This window comes from Salmo salar, chromosome ssa29 (genome assembly GCF_905237065.1).
Source record: "Salmo salar chromosome ssa29, Ssal_v3.1, whole genome shotgun sequence".
Classification (NCBI taxonomy): domain Eukaryota; kingdom Metazoa; phylum Chordata; class Actinopteri; order Salmoniformes; family Salmonidae; genus Salmo; species Salmo salar.
Window position 1 is genome coordinate 17197818 of NC_059470.1, and position 18247 is coordinate 17216064.

An 18247-nucleotide genomic window follows, 5' to 3' on the forward strand; every position below is an offset into this window, starting at 1 on the left:
ACAGTCGAACACAGACGGTGGTACCCGTCGTTTGGTGCGACGCAGACTCGGTCTGCCCTGCTGAGTCTTCACCCGACAAAGTCCAGTGATCATGTTGCAGCAGTGTGAGGGGGATTTCTAGATGTGAGAAGTGTGCAGAAGGGCATGAGACAAAGGAATGTCTAGTATCGGTGGAAAAGGTGTGTGTTAACTGTAGGGGTGCCCATGGTGCTGGAGATCAGAAGTGTCCGGTGAGAGAAAGGCAGGTTGAGGTTGCCAGGATCAAAGTGGTACAGAAGGTGTCATATGCTGAGGCAGTGAAGATTGTAGTAGAGGAAGATTGGTCCAGAGCGAGGGATCCGAACGATCCCTGTGAGTAGGCCAAGGCCAAAAGAGAGTGATAGGAATAACATGTGTTTCAGTAAGGTTGGTTTCTTTAACGTTCATAGCCATGGCTATCAACTGTACTGCAGAAATGGGACGTAAATCACAGAACATAAATGTTGTGGTGGCAGCTGCAGAGAAGTACTTGGGTGTACGAGATTTTACTGCAGAAGAGTTAGGTGTGTTTAATTCGTGTCCTGTCCTCCCAGGCTGCCATCCTGGTGACGGATCAGTTAGGGCCGAGTAGTGGAAGGCAACGGGTGTAGGTTTCTTCATTTTCCCCCGTCCCTTTTCCTTCCATTTTTTTGTGTCACAGTGTAATGCATGTACACTCCAGAACAGTAGGCGGGCAACAAAGGGCTAGATGAGAGAAATAGATTAGTAAGGAGGCCGATCGGCCTTAAACTCCACTACAGTAGGTGGCGGTGTATGCACCTTTCAGTTGGTTGCGATCCGCCAATACAGATTTAAAGAAGAATTGCACTCATTTCTATTTTTTACTCCAGCGCTGCGCTGTTTTGTATTACGATCAATTAAGATTTAAAGGAAATAATCATTTAACAGCCCAAACAGAACATAAAAAAAGTTGACGTGATGCATTCCGTGGGCCAAATCATGTGAAAGACTGGTGAAAGCAATGCACAAGCGGTGGCGTTACATTTGAACGACGTCATCCTACTACTGCAACCTGACTGGGACAGACGAAGAGGAAGAGAAAATCCATTGCGTTGATTGTGTGACTGCGGACGTTGATTCGAGGAGCAGAAGCAGCACCGCCCGTTCCAACCCTGTTTACATTGATATCTCAAGTGAAAAACAACACGTAACTGCCCGAATATCTGCGGCCATGGAGTCGCATGGCAAAGAGGAACTCAAGGGACCAGTGTTGCATATCGTGGTGGTCGGATTTCACCACAAGAAAGGCTGTCAGGTACGTCAAGCTCGGGTGGCATGCTAACTAGCTCCTTGTGCCCGTTTTATTAGTAGCAGAGAATGCACTGGAGAGCTAGGCTACACAACACGTCGAGCATTGGGTAATGCCTGGGTGAGGGTGCGAGTGAAATGGGTATTTGACTGATCAGCAACAACAACAACCCACCCAGGGACCTTTCCTGTCCTGTTCTACCTACCAGTGGTTGATAGACACACTGCTGCTTGGAAGGAAGTCATTGATCACTTGTTGCTTATGGAAGAGCTCTTATGGGGTAGACCAGGAGGGTATTACTAACACAGCATCTTCTTTACATAGCTAACACAGTTGTAAACAATCAGAGACAACCTTGTTGGTTTACCTAGAATTCATGGTAGTGCATGGTGAAGTCATGCTGTGTTGTGATGAAGCCTAGCTAGATGTATGTGGGCCCAGAGGCACACTGATAACAGGTTCATGTAAGAGATGGTATGATGCCTGTGCACCATTTATCAACTGCAATCAATGCCAAGTACTGAAACTGTGCATTAATTTGCACTTTTAACTGACTTGAGATTTCATCTGAGATCTTGTCTCTCCATGGCTCATTAACTCACTCTTGGCCAGAGGTTTGTATTTCACCCAGACAATGTTTGCACTAATTGCCTATACCGCCTCAGTTCTGTGACTGTGTTAAATCACCTATTAGTGGCAAATCCAAAGAGATCCACAGTCACAATGTTGCAATGTTGTTGTCACTGTGATTTTGGTTTTTAGGGATTAGGATCAAGTTTAGAGAGTCACTGACAAGTGAAGGAGAGCTTGACAGACGCTGCATATAATGTTCACAACAAGGCCTAAGGGCAGTGTTTACACCTGGTTAGTAACCTAGTGAAAGTGTGTATGTGTGTGTGTGTGTGTGTGTGTGTGTGTGTGTGTGTGTGTGTGTGTGAAATTAACAGGGACAAGAAGATTATTGCAATAAACTTGAGTTATCTACAGAGCTTCTGAAGAGGAGGGGCTATCCCTCCAGAGGTACACAAATAGGCCAGCAGTCTCCCATAAAGAACGGATGGGGAGATTTACTGCACAGTTTTCAACAAACACAATTTGTCCACAGGCCTTGCTGTATGTGTGCGAGTTATGCTCATTACCTCCTGCTCAATAAAATAGCCCAGCCTACTGCACGCGCATAAGTCTTAAAAAAACAAAAGAATCCTAGGCTCTGACTTGTTTTTCATTGCAGCCACAGACTGGGCAAAATATTCTTCTTCAATTTATATCAGGCTCTGTCAGTTTCTGTTCCGGTAAAGCCATCTTAGCCATCTGTTAGTACCCTACCATCTTAGCCATCTGTTAGTACCCTACCATCTTAGCCATCTGTTAGTACCCTACCATCTTAGCCATCTGTTAGTACCCTACCATCTTAGCCATCTGTTAGTACCCTACCATCTTAGCCATCTGTTAGTACCCTACCATCTTAGCCATCTGTTAGTACCCTACCATCTTAGCCATCTGTTAGTACCCTACCATCTTAGCCATCTGTTAGTACCCTACCATCTTAGCCATCTGTTAGTACCCTACCATCTTAGCCATCTGTTAGTACCCTACCATCTTAGCCATCTGTTAGTACCCTACCATCTTAGCCATCTGTTAGTACCCTACCATCTTAGCCATCTGTTAGTACCCTACCATCTTGGCCATCTGTTAGTACCCTACCATCTTGGCCATCTGTTAGTACCCTACCATCTTGGCCATCTGTTAGTACCCTACCATCTTAGCCATCTGTTAGTACCCTACCATCTTGGCCATCTGTTAGTACCCTAGCATCTTGGCCATCTGTTAGTACCCTAGCATCTTGGCCATCTGTTAGTACCCTACCATCTTGGCCATCTGTTAGTACCCTACCATCTTGGCCATCTGTTAGTACCCTACCATCTTGGCCATCTGTTAGTACCCTAGCATCTTGGCCATCTGTTAGTACCCTAGCATCTTGGCCATCTGTTAGTACCCTAGCATCTTAGCCATCTGTTAGTACCCTACCATCTTGGCCATCTGTTAGTACCCTACCATCTTGGCCATCTGTTAGTACCCTACCATCTTGGCCATCTGTTAGTACCCTAGCATCTTGGCCATCTGTTAGTACCCTAGCATCTTGGCCATCTGTTAGTACCCTACCTTTCATGCACCGCAGAGACCAACAGCCTGCTGCAAGACGTTCAACAAGACAACAACAACCACTTTGTTACTGGCTGCTCTCCACCTTACTGCCTGCCCCTTTGTCCTGAAGAAAGTCTGCCTGTTTCAGAGCTCTCGGAGACCCAGCTGCTGCTCATTCTGACCGGCGGATAAAAGGGGGTGGTGTGTGCGTGACAAACAGGCCCAAACCCACCCCCTTCCCCCTTGTGATCACTACCACCAAACCTGTTAAAAACAGACCAGACAGAGGATTTTCTTTGTCAGGTAATAGCCTAGGTGTTCACTCGAGGTGTAGGCTGCATCACAAAGGGCACTCTATTCCCTTTTATAGTGCATTACTTTTGACCAGAGTCCTAAGGGCCCTTGTCAAATGTAGTGCACTATGTAGGGAATATGGTGGAATTTGGGACACCGTCAGGGAGGTGAAGTGGTATTGTTTGTTACCTGATAGGCGAGCTACTGGGTTAGACTGGGTATCACTAGATTAGGTTCTTGTCTTTCGGGGGGGGTGCTCGTTGACTTTGTCTCTCTCTTTCTCTCTGTCTATCAATTCATTTCAAAAGGCTTTATTGACATGAGAACATGTGTTTATATTGCCAAAGAAAGTGAAATAAACAAAAGTGAGAAGAAACAAAAACATCTCTCTCTCTCTGGGACCTGGGTAAAAGTAGTGCACTATATAGGGTATAGGTGCCATTTGGGATGCATCCTTGGTGTGGGGTATCTTAGAGCCTCTCTCCCCCTCCCCTCAGAACTGCAGTTAGGGAGAGAGAGACCTCTCTGTGGGGGTAGTTGTGTGTGTCCTACACCTCACCTGTTCTTTAATGGCACTAGAGAGCCTAGATAACACCTGTCTGTCACGTGAGTGGCTCTGTCAATACAGGGATCAATGATTGGTGTAGGGACTGGGGAGGGGACATGGATATGGTGCTAAGGAGAGTGAGAGCTCTCTGGTTTCTATTGCTCCATGGTCAAAAGTAGTGCACTGCATAGAGAATAGGGTGCCGTTTGGGGCGTACTCCCAGTTATTTTATTGCCTTTTTCTTAACTGTAAAAATATAGCCCTACAGTTTCACAATTTCAATAAATCATCCTGGACTTTTGATTTGCACAGCACCAATGGCATAATTCCTTAGAAAATGTAGCCAGTATAAATGAGCAACTACATAATAATTGCACATGACATGTTATGTAATATTTGCCAAGGTTGTGGTTATTTGGCCTTTGGCCTGACCAAAATACTAAACACAGCCAGCAAAGTAATTGGTCGACCACCGGCACATTTGAGCAGTCTGTTCAACAAGGCAACCAAAAAGAAGGCACTGGCTTCCGTCGGCGACCCCTCTCATCCTCAGTTGGAGAGGCTTCCCTCTGGCCGGCGCTTCAGAATGCCCATGGCCAAGAAGAACGTGTTCAAATATTCCTTCGTTCATTGTGCTGTTGGACTACTAAATGCGAAGTCAATTGTATCGGTATATGTACTGATCTATCCAGTGCAGTTGGGACAGTGGTCAGTTGTGAATGTATTAATGTCCTCTGTGTTGGTCGTGGATGTAACATGATGGACTGACTGGTTTAAATGTGATGATGTATTCATGTCCTCTATGTTGGTCGTGGATGTAACATGATGGACTGACTGGTTTAAATGTGATGATGTGAGAATGTATGTGATCATTTTTAATGGAAGGTGACACCAAAGAAACATTTCCATTCTTGATGGACAATAACGTTTTTTTTTTCTATTTCCACCATAAAGCTACAGGCATCTTGTTGAACAAGTTGATGAACAGCTGATAACAAACAGGACCTTGAACATGTTCCGCACAATACCTACAGGCTGCTGTGACTCATAGTCACATGATGATGAGTGTGAATAGCTCTCTTCATCTGGGCTACTGTTGTGATGCATGTTGGCCTTACTGTACACAGTGTATGAGCTATTATTTTTCCCTAACAAATTGAGAGCTGTATTTTCGAATTGTGTGCATTTGCCCTACTTGCTTTTAGTTGAGTCATTTTACTCCCTGGGCTATGCTAAGTCAATCTGGTCCATGCCTAAGATAGCTAGTGTTTTGAGTTTTGTGGGGTAGTAGGATGGATACCGAGTATTGTATCATTATTTTTGCATTGTTTTCTCTCTCTCGCGCTCTCTCGCTCTCTCTCTCCTCAGGTGGAATACTCCTACCCTCCACTCATCCCTGAGGAGGGCCATGACAGCAGCAACCTGCCTGAGGAGTGGAAGTACCTGCCTTTCCTAGCCCTGCCTGACGGGGCACACAACTACCAAGAAGGTACATGGCCTGCGTCCCAAATGGCACTCTATTCCCTTTATAGTGCACTAGTTTTGACCAGGGCCCATAGGGCTGCCATAGGGGTGCAATTTGGGATGCGCCCAGTCACTTTTTTGCTTCTTTTCTTTGTTATCTGTCCGTCTCTCCCACATGTGTTATTACACTGCTACTGATGGTTTTAACAAAATGTCGAGTGGAACATTCGACCCCTCTCTTTGCCCCTGCAAGACTGTGTTCTCAGCCAACTTACCTGGTAAATTGATAGTTAAATAAATGAAGTAAAAATGATCTCTGCTGATGAGTCACCATTACCTCAGTGGAAAAATAGACTACATATCTTTGTCGTCATGTTTGGCTTCGGCCTTAAAAGACTACTGCTCATGTTAGAATGCAGAATCAGCAGGGAGGCTGGAAATGCTAGTTTAAGCTAGTTATATAGCCTAGCTGTGGTGCAGTGGATGACAGTGATAGTGTTGCTCTGCTGTGCTCTGTTGGGTAGTGTTGCCCTGAGGCCCTCGCTCTTGTCAAAGCCTCCTTCTGTTCATAATATCACCGAGGCCAACAGGCCGGCTCGTTAGTTAGCACTCATCATGTGATGTGATTTTTCCTTTGGTCTAATGGCCTGCCTAGCTTGTTGTGTTGTAGTCAGTTGTACAACTGAAATCTGTCTTCTGCATTGAACCCAACCCCTCTGAGAGAGAGAGGGAGTGAACAATATTGACGTACGACTGAACCATAAAAGCAACTTCTCCTTTCGAAAACGTCCCACGTGGCATCGATATGAGTCAGAAACAGTTATTCTAGTGCCAAAATTGACTACAAAGCGTCAATAGGATAATTTTGGTCATGAAGTCACTTGTCCAAAACTGAGATTTGTGAGATAATTAGAAAGTAATTGTATGTCACAGAATGAAGGGTACCGTAACATTTTTCAGTTTATTTCAATCCTGGCCACATGCTCACAGCTGGCAGCACCCACGTAATCATCAATTCGGAGCACAGCTGCCCAGTACTCGATCTTAATGCCCATGGTCAGTTTTAATTTTATTGCCAAGGCAGCAGCTACTCTTCCTGGGGTCCAGCAAAATGAAGGCAGTTTATACCGTTTTAAAAACATTACAATACGTTCAAAGTCCATGAGCCCTTAGGCCCCTTCTCCACCACTACCACATATATACAGTACAAAATCCATGTGTACGCGTGTGTATAGTGCGTATGCTACCGTGTGTGTGTGTATGCATGTGTCTGTGCCTATGTTTGTGTTGCTTCACAGTCCCCGCTGTTCCATAAGGTGTTTTTTTTTAATCAAATTTTACTGCTTGCATGAGTTACTTGATGTAGTCATGGCTCTATTTAGTACTGTGCGCCTTCCATTGTCTGTTCTGGACTTGGGGACTGTGAAGGGGTGTCCGAGCCGTGCGCCAGTAGTTCAAACAGACAGCTCGGTGCATTCAATATGTCAATACCTCTCATAAATACAAGCAGTGATGAAGTCAATCTCTCCTCCACTTTGAGCCAGGAGAGATTGGCATGCATATTATTAATATTAGCTCTATGTTTACATCCAAGGGCCAGCCGTGCTGCCCTGTTCTGAACCAATTGCAATTTTCCTAAGTCCTTTTTTTGTGGCACCTGACCACAAGACTGGACAGGTGTGACAAATCTAGGGCCTGTAGGACCTGCTTTGTTGACAGTGCTGTCAAAAAAGGTAGAGCAGGTTCTTATCATGGACATACGTCTACCCATCTTAGCTACTGTTGTATCAATATGTTTTGACCATGACCGTTTACAATCCAGGGTAACTCCAAGCAGTTTAGTCACCTCAACTTGCTCAATTTCCACATTATTTATTACAAGATTTAGCTGAGGTTTAGTGAATGATTTGTCCCAAATACAATGCTTTTAGTTTTATAAATATTTAGGACTAACTTATTCCTTGCCACCCACTCTGAAACTAACTGCAACTCTTTAAGTGTTGCAGTCATTTCAGTCGCTGTAGTAGCTGACATGTATAGTATTGAGTCATCCGCATACATAGGCATTCTGGCTTTCCTCAAAGCCAGTGGCAATTCATTAGTAAAGATTTGAAAAAAGTAAAGGGCCTAGACAGCTGCCTTGGGGAATCTGGATTATGTTGGAGAGGCTTCCATTAAAGAACACCCTCTGTGTTCTGTTAGACAGGTAACTCTTTATCCACAATATAGCAGGGGGTGTAAAGCCATAACACAAGTTTTGCCAGCAGCAGACTATGATCGATAATGTCAAAGGCCGCACTGAAGTCTAACAAAACAGCCCCCAAAATCTTTTTATCATCAATGTCATCAATTCTCATCCAATCATCAGTGCTTGCTGTGCTTGTTGAATGTCATTTTCTATAAGCATGCTGAAAGTTTGTCAATTTGTTTACTGTAAAATAGCATACGTATCTTGTCAAGCACAATTTTTTCCAAAAGTTTACTATGGGTTGGTAAAAGGCTGAGCGGTCGGCTATTTGAGCCAATAAAGGGGGCTTTAACATTCTTAGGTAGCGGAATGACTTTAGCTTCCCTCCAAGCATGAGGGCACATGCTTTTCTAATAGGCTTAAATTGAAGATGTGGCAATATCGTCCGCTGTTATCCTCAGTCATTTTTCATCCAAGTTGTCAGACCCCGGTGGCTTGTCATTGTTGACAACAATATTTATTTTCACCTCTTCCACACTAACTTCACGGAATTTAAAATGACAATGCTTGTCTTTCATAATTTGGTCAGTTATGCTTGGATGTGTAGTGTCATCATTTTTTGCTGGCATGTTATGCCTAAATTTGCTAATCTTGCCAATTAAAAAATCATTAGTGGTTGGCAATATCAGTTCGTTTTGTGATTTAATGAGCCATCTGTTTCAATGAATGATGGAGCTGAGTTAGCCTTTTTTCCCAGAAATTCATTTAAGGTGCTCCAAAGCTTTTTCTATCATTCTTTATTTCATTTATCTTGGTTTCATACCGTTTCTTCTTTTTATTCAGTTTAGTCACATGATTTCTCAATTTGCAATCAGTTGTGCAGCCAGACTTATTTGCCATTCCTTTTACCACATCCCTCTCAACCATCATTATTTTAAATTCCTCATTAATCCACGGGGATTTAACAGTTTTTAGTCATTTTCTTAATAGGTGCATGCTTATTAGCAACTGGTTTAAGCAATTTCATAAATGTGTCAAGTGCAGTGTCTGTTTGCTCCTCATTACACACCACGGACCAACAGATATTCTTTACATCAATAACATAGGAATCACCACAAAAGTTATTGTATGACCTCTTATACACTATATTAGGCCCAGCCTTTGGAACTTTGGTTTTCCTAGATATGGCTACTATATTGTGATCACTACATCCGATGGATCTGGATACTGCTTTCAAGAACATTTCTACAGCATTAGTAAAGATGTGATCGATACATGTTGATGATTTCATTCCTGTGCTGTTTGTAGCTACCCTGGTAGGTTGACTGATAACCTGAACCAGGTTGCAGGCTCTGGTTACAGTTTGAAGCTTTTTCTTGAGTGGGCAGCTTGATGAAAGCCAGTCAATATTTAAATCACCCAGAAAATATACCTCTCTGTTGATATCACATACATTATCAAGAATTTCACTCATGTTATCCAGATACTGACTGTTAGCACTTGGTGGTCTATAATAGCTTCCCACCAGAATGCGTTTATGGTGAGGCAGATTAACCTGTAGGCATATTACTTCAACAGTATTTGACATGAGATCCTCTCTAATCTTTACAGGAATGTGGTTCTTAATATAAACAGCAAATTTGGTTTGACATTCAATATCCCTATAAGGCTAGTTGGGAACCGTCAGTAAATTACACAATGTACATGGGACAATATATTTTGAAATGTCAATAGCTAAAATTTCAATGACTTTAAAACCTAAAAGCAACTTTCAATTGTAGAAATTAATCTACAAATATTGAAAGCATATAATGAGACAACTAAAAGGTGTGCAACATTAAAATATTGTCCCGTTTACGTTGTGTAATTTTTTTGACAGTCCCTAACTAGCCCAACAGCTCGGCTATCCAACGTCAAACCCATTTTGCCACAAGGTGCACACCTGATGATTGAAGCTAATTGGAGAAAAAAAGTTGTCTAGCTTGCTAGCTAGTCTAAGCTACTTCCAGACACAAGACCTAGTTAGTGTTTTAAAGTTCAAATCAAATGTATTGGTCACATACACATGGTTAGCAGATGTTATTGTGAGTGTAGTGGAATGCTTGTGCTTCTAGTTCCGACAGTGAGGTAATATCTAACAAGTAATATCTAACAATTCCACAACACATACCTAATACACACAAATCTATGTAAAGTAATGAAATAAGAATATATAAATATATGGATGGGCAATGTCCAAGCGCATAGGCTAAGATGCAATAGATAGTATAGAATACAGTATATACATATGAGATGAGTAATGAAAGATATGTAAACATGATTAAAGTGGCTAGTGTTCCATTTATTAAAGTGACTAGAGATCCATTTATTAAAGTGGCCAATGATTTGAGTCTGTATGTAGGCAGCAGCCTCTCTGTGTTAGTGATGGCTGTTTAACAGTCTGATGGCCTTGAGATAGAAGCTGTTTTTCAGTCTCTCGGTCCCAGCTTTGATGCACCTGTACTGACCTCGCCCTCTGGATGGTAGCGGGGTGAACAGGCAGTGGTTCAGGTGGTTGTTGTCCTTGATGATCTTTTTGGCCTTCCTGTGCCATCGGGTGCTGTAGTTGTCCTGGTGGGCAGGTAGTTTGCCCCCGGTGATGCGTTGTACAAACCGCACCACCCTCTCTCTCCCTCTCTGGGACCTGTGTAAAAGTAGTGCACTATATAGGGTATAGGTGCCATTTGGGATGCATCCTTGGTGTGGGGTATCTTAGAGCCTCTCTCCCCCTCCCCTCAGAACTGCAGTTAGGGAGAGAGAGACCTCTCTGTGGGGGTAGTTGTGTGTGTCCTACACCTCACCTGTTCTTTAATGGCACTAGAGAGCCTAGATAACACCTGTCTGTCACGTGAGTGGCTCTGTCAATACAGGGATCAATGATTGGTGTAGGGACTGGGGAGGGGACATGGATATGGTGCTAAGGAGAGTGAGAGCTCTCTGGTTTCTATTGCTCCATGGTCAAAAGTAGTGCACTGCATAGAGAATAGGGTGCCGTTTGGGGCGTACTCCCAGTTATTTTATTGCCTTTTTCTTAACTGTAAAAATATAGCCCTACAGTTTCACAATTTCAATAAATCATCCTGGACTTTTGATTTGCACAGCACCAATGGCATAATTCCTTAGAAAATGTAGCCTGTATAATGTAGCCTGCGGTTGTGGGCGGCGATACAGTTGCCGTGTACCAGGCGGTGACACAGCCCGACAGGATGCTGTCAATTGTGCATCTGTAAAAGTTTTAGGGGCCAAGCCAAATCTCTTCAGCCTCCTGAGGTTGAAGAGGAGCTGTTGCGCCTTCTTCACCACGCTGTCTGTGTGGGTGGACCATTTCAGTTTGTCAGTGATGTGTACGCCGAGGAAAGTTATCTGAAAGGGTGAGTGACTGTAACTGTGTACTGTTTTGGCAGAACGCTTCCCACGTTCGAACACATACACAAAAGACATCCACGTCAAAGCACCCCTCCAAAACACAAATCTCATTCTGTCGCATTTCCTAATGAGGAGAATTGAAGCCTAGGCTAAATCAGGAAGTTCAGCCCTCCTTTAAGAAGTTTGTTATAGCCATAGAATTAGAATCTCATTCTTGTTCTGTGGTTATAAGCCTACATACAGCTTTAGCCTAATTACACTCCCAATATTTTTCAGTCCTCAGCTTTTCCATATTTCACACTGTAGGCCCAGTTGTGTGTGTGTGTGTGTGTGTGTGTGTGTGTGTGTGTGTGTGTGTGTGTGTGTGTGTTCAACGGCTGCTGACTTGATAGATGCAAATAAACCCTCTGTGACGCAGTAGATTTTATTACTGAGCGATTCTGCTGCAGTGCAGTCAGACTATAAAAGCAACAGCGTCAACAACACGAGACAGACTCGTGCATGGGAGTAGAGCTGAGCGTAGTGCTACTGGGGAGGGAAATGCACAAGGCAGTACAGCTGTGGCCCATCGTGACTGCCTGGCCCATCCTGCCTGCCTGGCCCTGCCTGCTTCATCACTCACTGGCCTTATAGAGATGTGATGGGTCCTTGGTTGGTGCTGTGTTCCCGTCGCTATAGAAACCCACTCCCCCATCATCATGGCCATTGGTCCAGAGGCGGCCCGACCTTTTCTCATCACATCCAATTCATTTGCACTGCTCCTTGTATGCACATACGATCCACGGTAGACAAGGGACAACCGTTTCCTCCTTTTTATGTTGTCCTCTTGATGCTCTTACTAGCTTTATGTAACTTTAATAACTGTCAAATTGCTTGGAATCTCTTGTCAGTTTACTGAAGTCACAGATAGTTCGGTTATATTTTAATGCCACAACAACAGATGTTCAGTCTACTGTGTAATTTGAATTTGTCAATGCAGAAATGATTGTTGCATGCTTGATTGGCTAATTAACAATCAGCCTAATTAAATAGAGAGAACAGTAACGGTCCAGAGATGTTATATGTAATTAAATGTTTACATTTAATCCATGTTGGCAGATGCTTTTATCCAGTGCGACCTACAGTCAGTGTAGTTAACTAGCCTAAGGTTTGTAAGAACAACTACCACACATCAGTTATTGCAAGAAGATCCTTCTTCTAAATAACCGTTGATGTTTTGTTTTGCAGACACCGTGTACTTTCACCTCCCTCCTATCAGTGGAGCAGATATGAAGTGTGTGTATGGAGTCTCCTGCTATCGCCAAATAGAGGCTAAGGTTGGTTCCCCCTCATGGCACTTGAATAGTTGTGTCTTCTGCTTCACAGAAAGCAGAGTAGTGTCTCTTCTTTGCTCTCTTTGTGGTTCTGTTTGCCGACTGTTTGCCGACGCGCCGTTAGGTGTAGGCCTCAAAACGTTGGTTGTTTTTCCTTTTCAGTCCCTGAAGGTCCGACTGGCTGACGTCACCAGGGAGACGGTCCAGAAGAGCGTGTGTGTCCTCAGTCGAGTGGTGAGTCGGCTAACATGTGACAAGGTTGTGAGAGAGGAAGGAAGGAAGAGGTCTAGAAGCAGGGGGAGATCGTGGTCCTGTTTTAATTAATTAATTTATTTATTTAACTAGGCAAGTCAGTTAAGAACAAATCCTTATTTACAATGACGGCCTAGGAACAGTGGGTTAACTACCTTGTTCAGGGGCAGAACGACAGATTTTTACCTTGTCAGTATCCCCAGGATAGTCCTGTTTGTCTGACGTGTGTTGGCGGTTTGAGACTGGGGCCTGGAGGTCGGGCTGGGGACCTCTCTGGGAAGACGTCTCCGGGAGCACTCTGACTTTGTCCCAAATGGCATCCTATTCCCTCTTTTTTTATTTATTTTTATAATAATAATAATAATAATACACAACATAGGGAATAGGGTGCCATTTGGGATGCAGCCTGTGACCCTCATAATTCACAGTTACGGAACAGCTGACAAGGCAGGAAGGGGCACGCTTCCTTGGGTAATGAGCGATGGTATGGTGGAGGAGGCACCGGAATCATTGACTGTGTAGGCCGTTTTTAAATCATTTTCCAGGATAAGTCATTAGAATTAAAAATGTTTTATTAATCTTGTCACCAAAACTGTGTTTATAGTGTGTATACTGTAAATCCCCACAGGACAACAGTCAGTGAGTGAGGTAGCGTATATAACTTGGAGGTTATTGTTGTTGATAAGAATGTTGATGTCTGGGTCTCCCGAGTGGCGCAGCAGTCTAAGGTACTGCATCGCAGTGCTAGAGGCGTCACTACAGACCCGGGTTCAATCCCGGGCTGTATCACAACCGGCAATGATCGGGAGGTCCCATAGGGAGGCGCACAATTTGCCCAGCGTCGTCCGGGTTAGGGGAGGGTTTGGCCGGAGGTGCTTTACTTGTCTCATCGCGCTCTAGCGACTCCTTGTGGCGGGCCGGGGGGCTTGCAGGCTATTTCTGGTCAGGACGAAGAGAAGTTGGTTCGCTTCCTCACATAACCAAACTGAGAGGTGCTAATCACCACACACTAGGCTGGGCTGACTGCCCTCACTCACTGATGAGTGTTTCTCTCCTCTTCCTCCCCAGCCTCTGTACGGTCTTCTCCAAGCTAAACTACAGCTCATCACACACGCCTACTTTGAGGAGAAAGACTTTTCACAGATATCCATATTGAAAGTGAGTGTTTTCAGAGGCTTGAATCACTTTCTTCTTTGATTTGTGACCTTTTGTGTTTATGAAACATTGAACTTAGAACCTTGTCTTAACTTTTCTCCCTCTCTCGTTCTGTCTCTCTCTTTCTGTCTCTGTCTTTCTGTCTCCTCCTCTCTCTCTCTCCCTCCATCTGTAGGAGTTGTATGAACACATGAACGGTTCTCTGAGAGGAACGGCTCTGGAGGGATCACAAGTGTTCCTGGGTAAAATGTTCCTGCTTTTCTATCTGGCTCCAACACGAGGTGCATTGCAAATGACACCTTATTCCCTATTTAGGCTGCCATTTTGGGACACGGACCAGGGCTGTGGCGCATGTCAGTCTCTGACTCGCAGTCTGCTCTCACTAAAATGGCTGCTGTTGAATGATCCTGTCTGTGGTGTCTGTCCTAGATTAGCCATAGAACTGTCAGTCACGTGTGTCATTGTTATGGGGTTCAGATCAGCTTACAGAAAGAGGACTGTCCTATTTAAGGATGTCTTCGGTCTTCTTTTTTGTTGGACTTGTGACATTGAGTAATGCCCCAAAACATGTGGGGGGAAGCGTTCCAAATGGCGCCCTATTCCCTATATAGTGCGCTAATTTTGACCAGGGCCCATGGAGCTCTGGTAAAATAAAACGCTATATAGGGTGCCATTTGGGACGTCGATTCGCACGTATGATAAATGTCCTCCTTCATGCAAACGTCACATTCTTGACGTACACATTTTCTCCCGACAGGTATGTCACCCAGAGATTTAATACTGCACTTTCGACACAAGGTAAATTCATGTGTTTTGAGGCAATCAAACATCTAGATTGCGTACCAAATGGCATTCTGTTCCCTACGTAGTGCACTACTTTTGACCAGAGTGCCTTCAAACTGAGCCCTATGTACCCCGGTCAAAAGTAGTGCCCTATAAAAGGAATAGAGTGTACCCTGCCCAGATTGGTAGTTAGTTGTTGTGGTGCTGTTGACGTGCTTCTTCTCTCATTCACCCACTTAGGTTCTTATTCTTTTCAAACTGATTCTGCTGGAGAAGAAGGTGAGGATTTCAATTATATCTATCCATCTATCACCACAATGGGCAATTACTTTGGGCATGTGAGTCATCAACAACATGACAGCATATCATCAATGCCACCACACACAGTGACTTCATAGCAAGATAGCACCTCGTCAGTAATCATCATCATACCACAAGACATTACCGGCATAACTTCCTCTAGGGGTTTGTAGTCAGACTACATGGCCTTACTGTGTGTGTGTGTGTGTGTGTGTGTGTGTGTGTGTGTGTGTGTGTGTGTGTGTGTGTGTGTGTGTGTTTCTTCTTGCAGGTGCTGTTCTACGTATCTCCAGTCAACAGGCTGGTAGAAGCTCTGATGACTGTTCTGTCACTGTTCCCAGGTGAGCACCAGCATAGAGGTCCTATCATTCTGATTCTACATATTCTACTCATGCCCCTTTAGTTTTTCCTCTGGAGTGTTTGTTTCTTCTTCGTCATGGGGGTTCAAAGGTCAAACCTCATCTTGCGTGTTCGTTCCTCTAGGTATGATAGAGCACGGCCTGGCCGACTCGTCCCACTACCAGCCCAAGAGCAGTGTCTCAGAGGACATCAGCCTGCTGGAGTGTGTGTCAGGGGCTGAGGAGTTTGTGTCTGTCTCTGTCACCGACATCACCAACGCTACCCTGGAGCTGGTAGGGGAGGAGGGTTTCGGTGAGGACCAGACTACCACCACCTCCACGGAGGCCTCGCAGCGGACAGCCTCACCCCCAGACACCTCCACCCCAGCTGGGGCTAGCACAAACCTCAAGCCCCCCTCCCGTACCTCCCCAGACTCGTCAGAGAGCGACTGGGAGACACTGGACCCTAGCGTGCTGGAGGACGTTCCAAAAGACTCTGAGACAGGGGGTTTGGGGGTGGAGCACCCAGAGACGTTTGACCCAGAGCCAGGTGTCCCCATCACAGTTCAGCCCCAGGGCCAGTCAGCAGGGCAAGGGGGGCAGGTGGCTGTCACTCAGGGCCTAGTGTCAGGTCTGGAGGAGGACCAGTACGGACTGCCACTTGCCATCTTCACCAAGGTATGTTTTGACTCTTTATTGATCGATGGATGAGAATTTGAGATGGGGAGATGGATGAGAATATGAGATGGGGAGATGGATGAGAATATGAGATGGGGAGATGGATGAGAATATGAGATGGATGAGAATATGAGATGGGGAGATGGATGAGAATATGAGATGGGGAGATGGATGAGAATATGAGATGGGGAGATGGATGAGAATATGACATGGGGAGATGGATGAGAATATGACATGGGGAGATGGATGAGAATATGACATGGGGAGATGGATGAGAATATGACATGGGGAGATGGATGAGAATATGACATGGGGAGATGGATGGGAATATGACATGGGGAGATGGATGAGAATATGACATGGGGAGATGGATGAGAATATGACATGGGGAGATGGATGAGAATATGACATGGGGAGATGGATGAGGATATGACATGGGGAGATGGATGAGGATATGACATGGGGAGATGGATGAGGATATGAGATGGGGAGATGGATGAGAGGAATAAAACACAGAAATGGAGTGGTGGAACGAGGGGATCGAACCACTGCCTCCAGGGTCATGTGTGGAGCGGCAACACTATGATTAGACCAACCTCTCACCAAGTTATGTTGGACTGTTCCACTAGGAAAAGGCCAACACTGCATGGGATACAATTACAAATTGAGGAAGTGGTAGAAACCAAATTACTTGGAGTGCAGCTAGACAACTGCCTATCATGGTTGTCTCAAATATATAATCTATGTTAAAAAAAAAAGATATATTTAAACTGCACGCATGATCAGAAGGATAGTTAAATATTTACCAGGAAAGATTCTTAATCAAATAACCCAAGCACTAATTGGGAGTCAGGTGAACTGCTGTTCTGTGGTCTGGGGAAATGCATCAGCAAGTGAAATTAGGAGGCTGCCGATTTCACTGAACAAAGCAGCAAGGATTGTTTTAAGGTGGAGATATGGTTATTCTGTTGTAGTCACGCGCAATGCCCTTGGTTGGTCATCAATCAACAACATAATTGAAACAAACATGCTTATTTTATTTCATAATATACATTTAAAACAGACAAACTCTATTCACAACAGTATTCAGTTGGTAAGAGACAGACATTCACTGAATACTGGGAATAGATTGTCCACCATCTGTGTTATCCAGACAGAAAAGAGAAATAGGCAAAATAACATTTCAATTTAGAGCAATAAAGAAATTGAATAATTTAACTGAGCAAACCAGAAACCTTTCAATATATAGATTTAAACAATACTTTAAAACCATTTAAATATAATACATAGGAAAGTTGAGCTGGACTATGGTAGATGAAGAATCAATGTATATTTTTAGACTGAGTATTTATCGGGTCAATATGTTATTGAATTGTCTGTTTGTAACAGTGTGTTATATGTGAAAATGTGTTTGGAATTATAAATTGTATTTTAATGTTTAAGGACTCTTGGAAGATTAGTCCAAATGAGGACTAAAAGAAATCCTAATCAAATCACTATCTTCACCAAGGTACTTCAGTTCAAATTCAAAAACCTTTATTGTCCAGTGTCCACTTAACATAAGATTAAAAACAAAAAGGAAGTACCACTTACCAGAGACGGATAGTTTTCCTTTTCAATCACAATGAATAAGATTACATAGACAGAGAGGACCTGATCCTAGATCAGCACTCCTACTCTGAGACGCTTGATACATACAGCCCCAGATCAAGAATAAGGGTAACCACACACTCTAACCGCTATGCCTGTGGTTGCCAGGGTTACCTGTGCCTGCCCTACATGGCCTTGCAGCAGCACCACCTGCTGTCAGACGTGACGGTGCGCGGCTTTGTCGCTGGGGCAACCAACATTCTCTTCCGTCAGCAGAGGCATCTGAGTGACGCTATCGTTGACGTGAGTCCTGCTCTCCGTCTCTCCTCCCTCCGTCTCTCTCTTCATCTCTCCTCCCTCCCTCCATCACTTTCTCGTCATCTCTTCTCTCGCCATCTCTCAATCTTTCCTCTCTCCATCCTCTCCCCTCTCTCCCATAGGTCCAGTGATCTCAAGTGTGTACTGACAGTCTGCTACTCTTAGAGGAGAATTAGTGGAGAGCTTAGG

The 18247-nt window shown here is 44.2% G+C and overlaps 1 protein-coding gene across 4 annotated transcripts in view; it reads left to right on the forward strand.

Annotated features, from left to right (window-relative positions):
* The window catches only part of avl9 (AVL9 homolog (S. cerevisiase)), a 32611-nt gene that overhangs the window by 1543 nt on the left and 12821 nt on the right, over nt 1–18247 (forward strand). Inside the window, exons 1-11 of one of the 4 annotated variants that reach the window (XM_045711053.1) lie at nt 223–1294; nt 5643–5763; nt 12559–12647; nt 12807–12878; nt 13965–14054; nt 14227–14293; nt 14809–14849; nt 15075–15113; nt 15406–15475; nt 15618–16150; nt 17909–18043. In XM_045711053.1, the coding sequence (XP_045567009.1) occupies nt 1211–1294; nt 5643–5763; nt 12559–12647; nt 12807–12878; nt 13965–14054; nt 14227–14293; nt 14809–14849; nt 15075–15113; nt 15406–15475; nt 15618–16150; nt 17909–18043 (1341 nt within the window). In that variant the 5' untranslated portion in view covers nt 223–1210. Of the gene's footprint in view, nt 1–222; nt 1295–4021; nt 5403–5642; nt 5764–12558; nt 12648–12806; nt 12879–13964; nt 14055–14226; nt 14294–14808; nt 14850–15074; nt 15114–15405; nt 15476–15617; nt 16151–17908; nt 18044–18247 lie in introns of those variants that run through there. The other 3 variants (XM_014181186.2, XM_045711052.1, XM_014181189.2) reach the window with 3 other exon arrangements.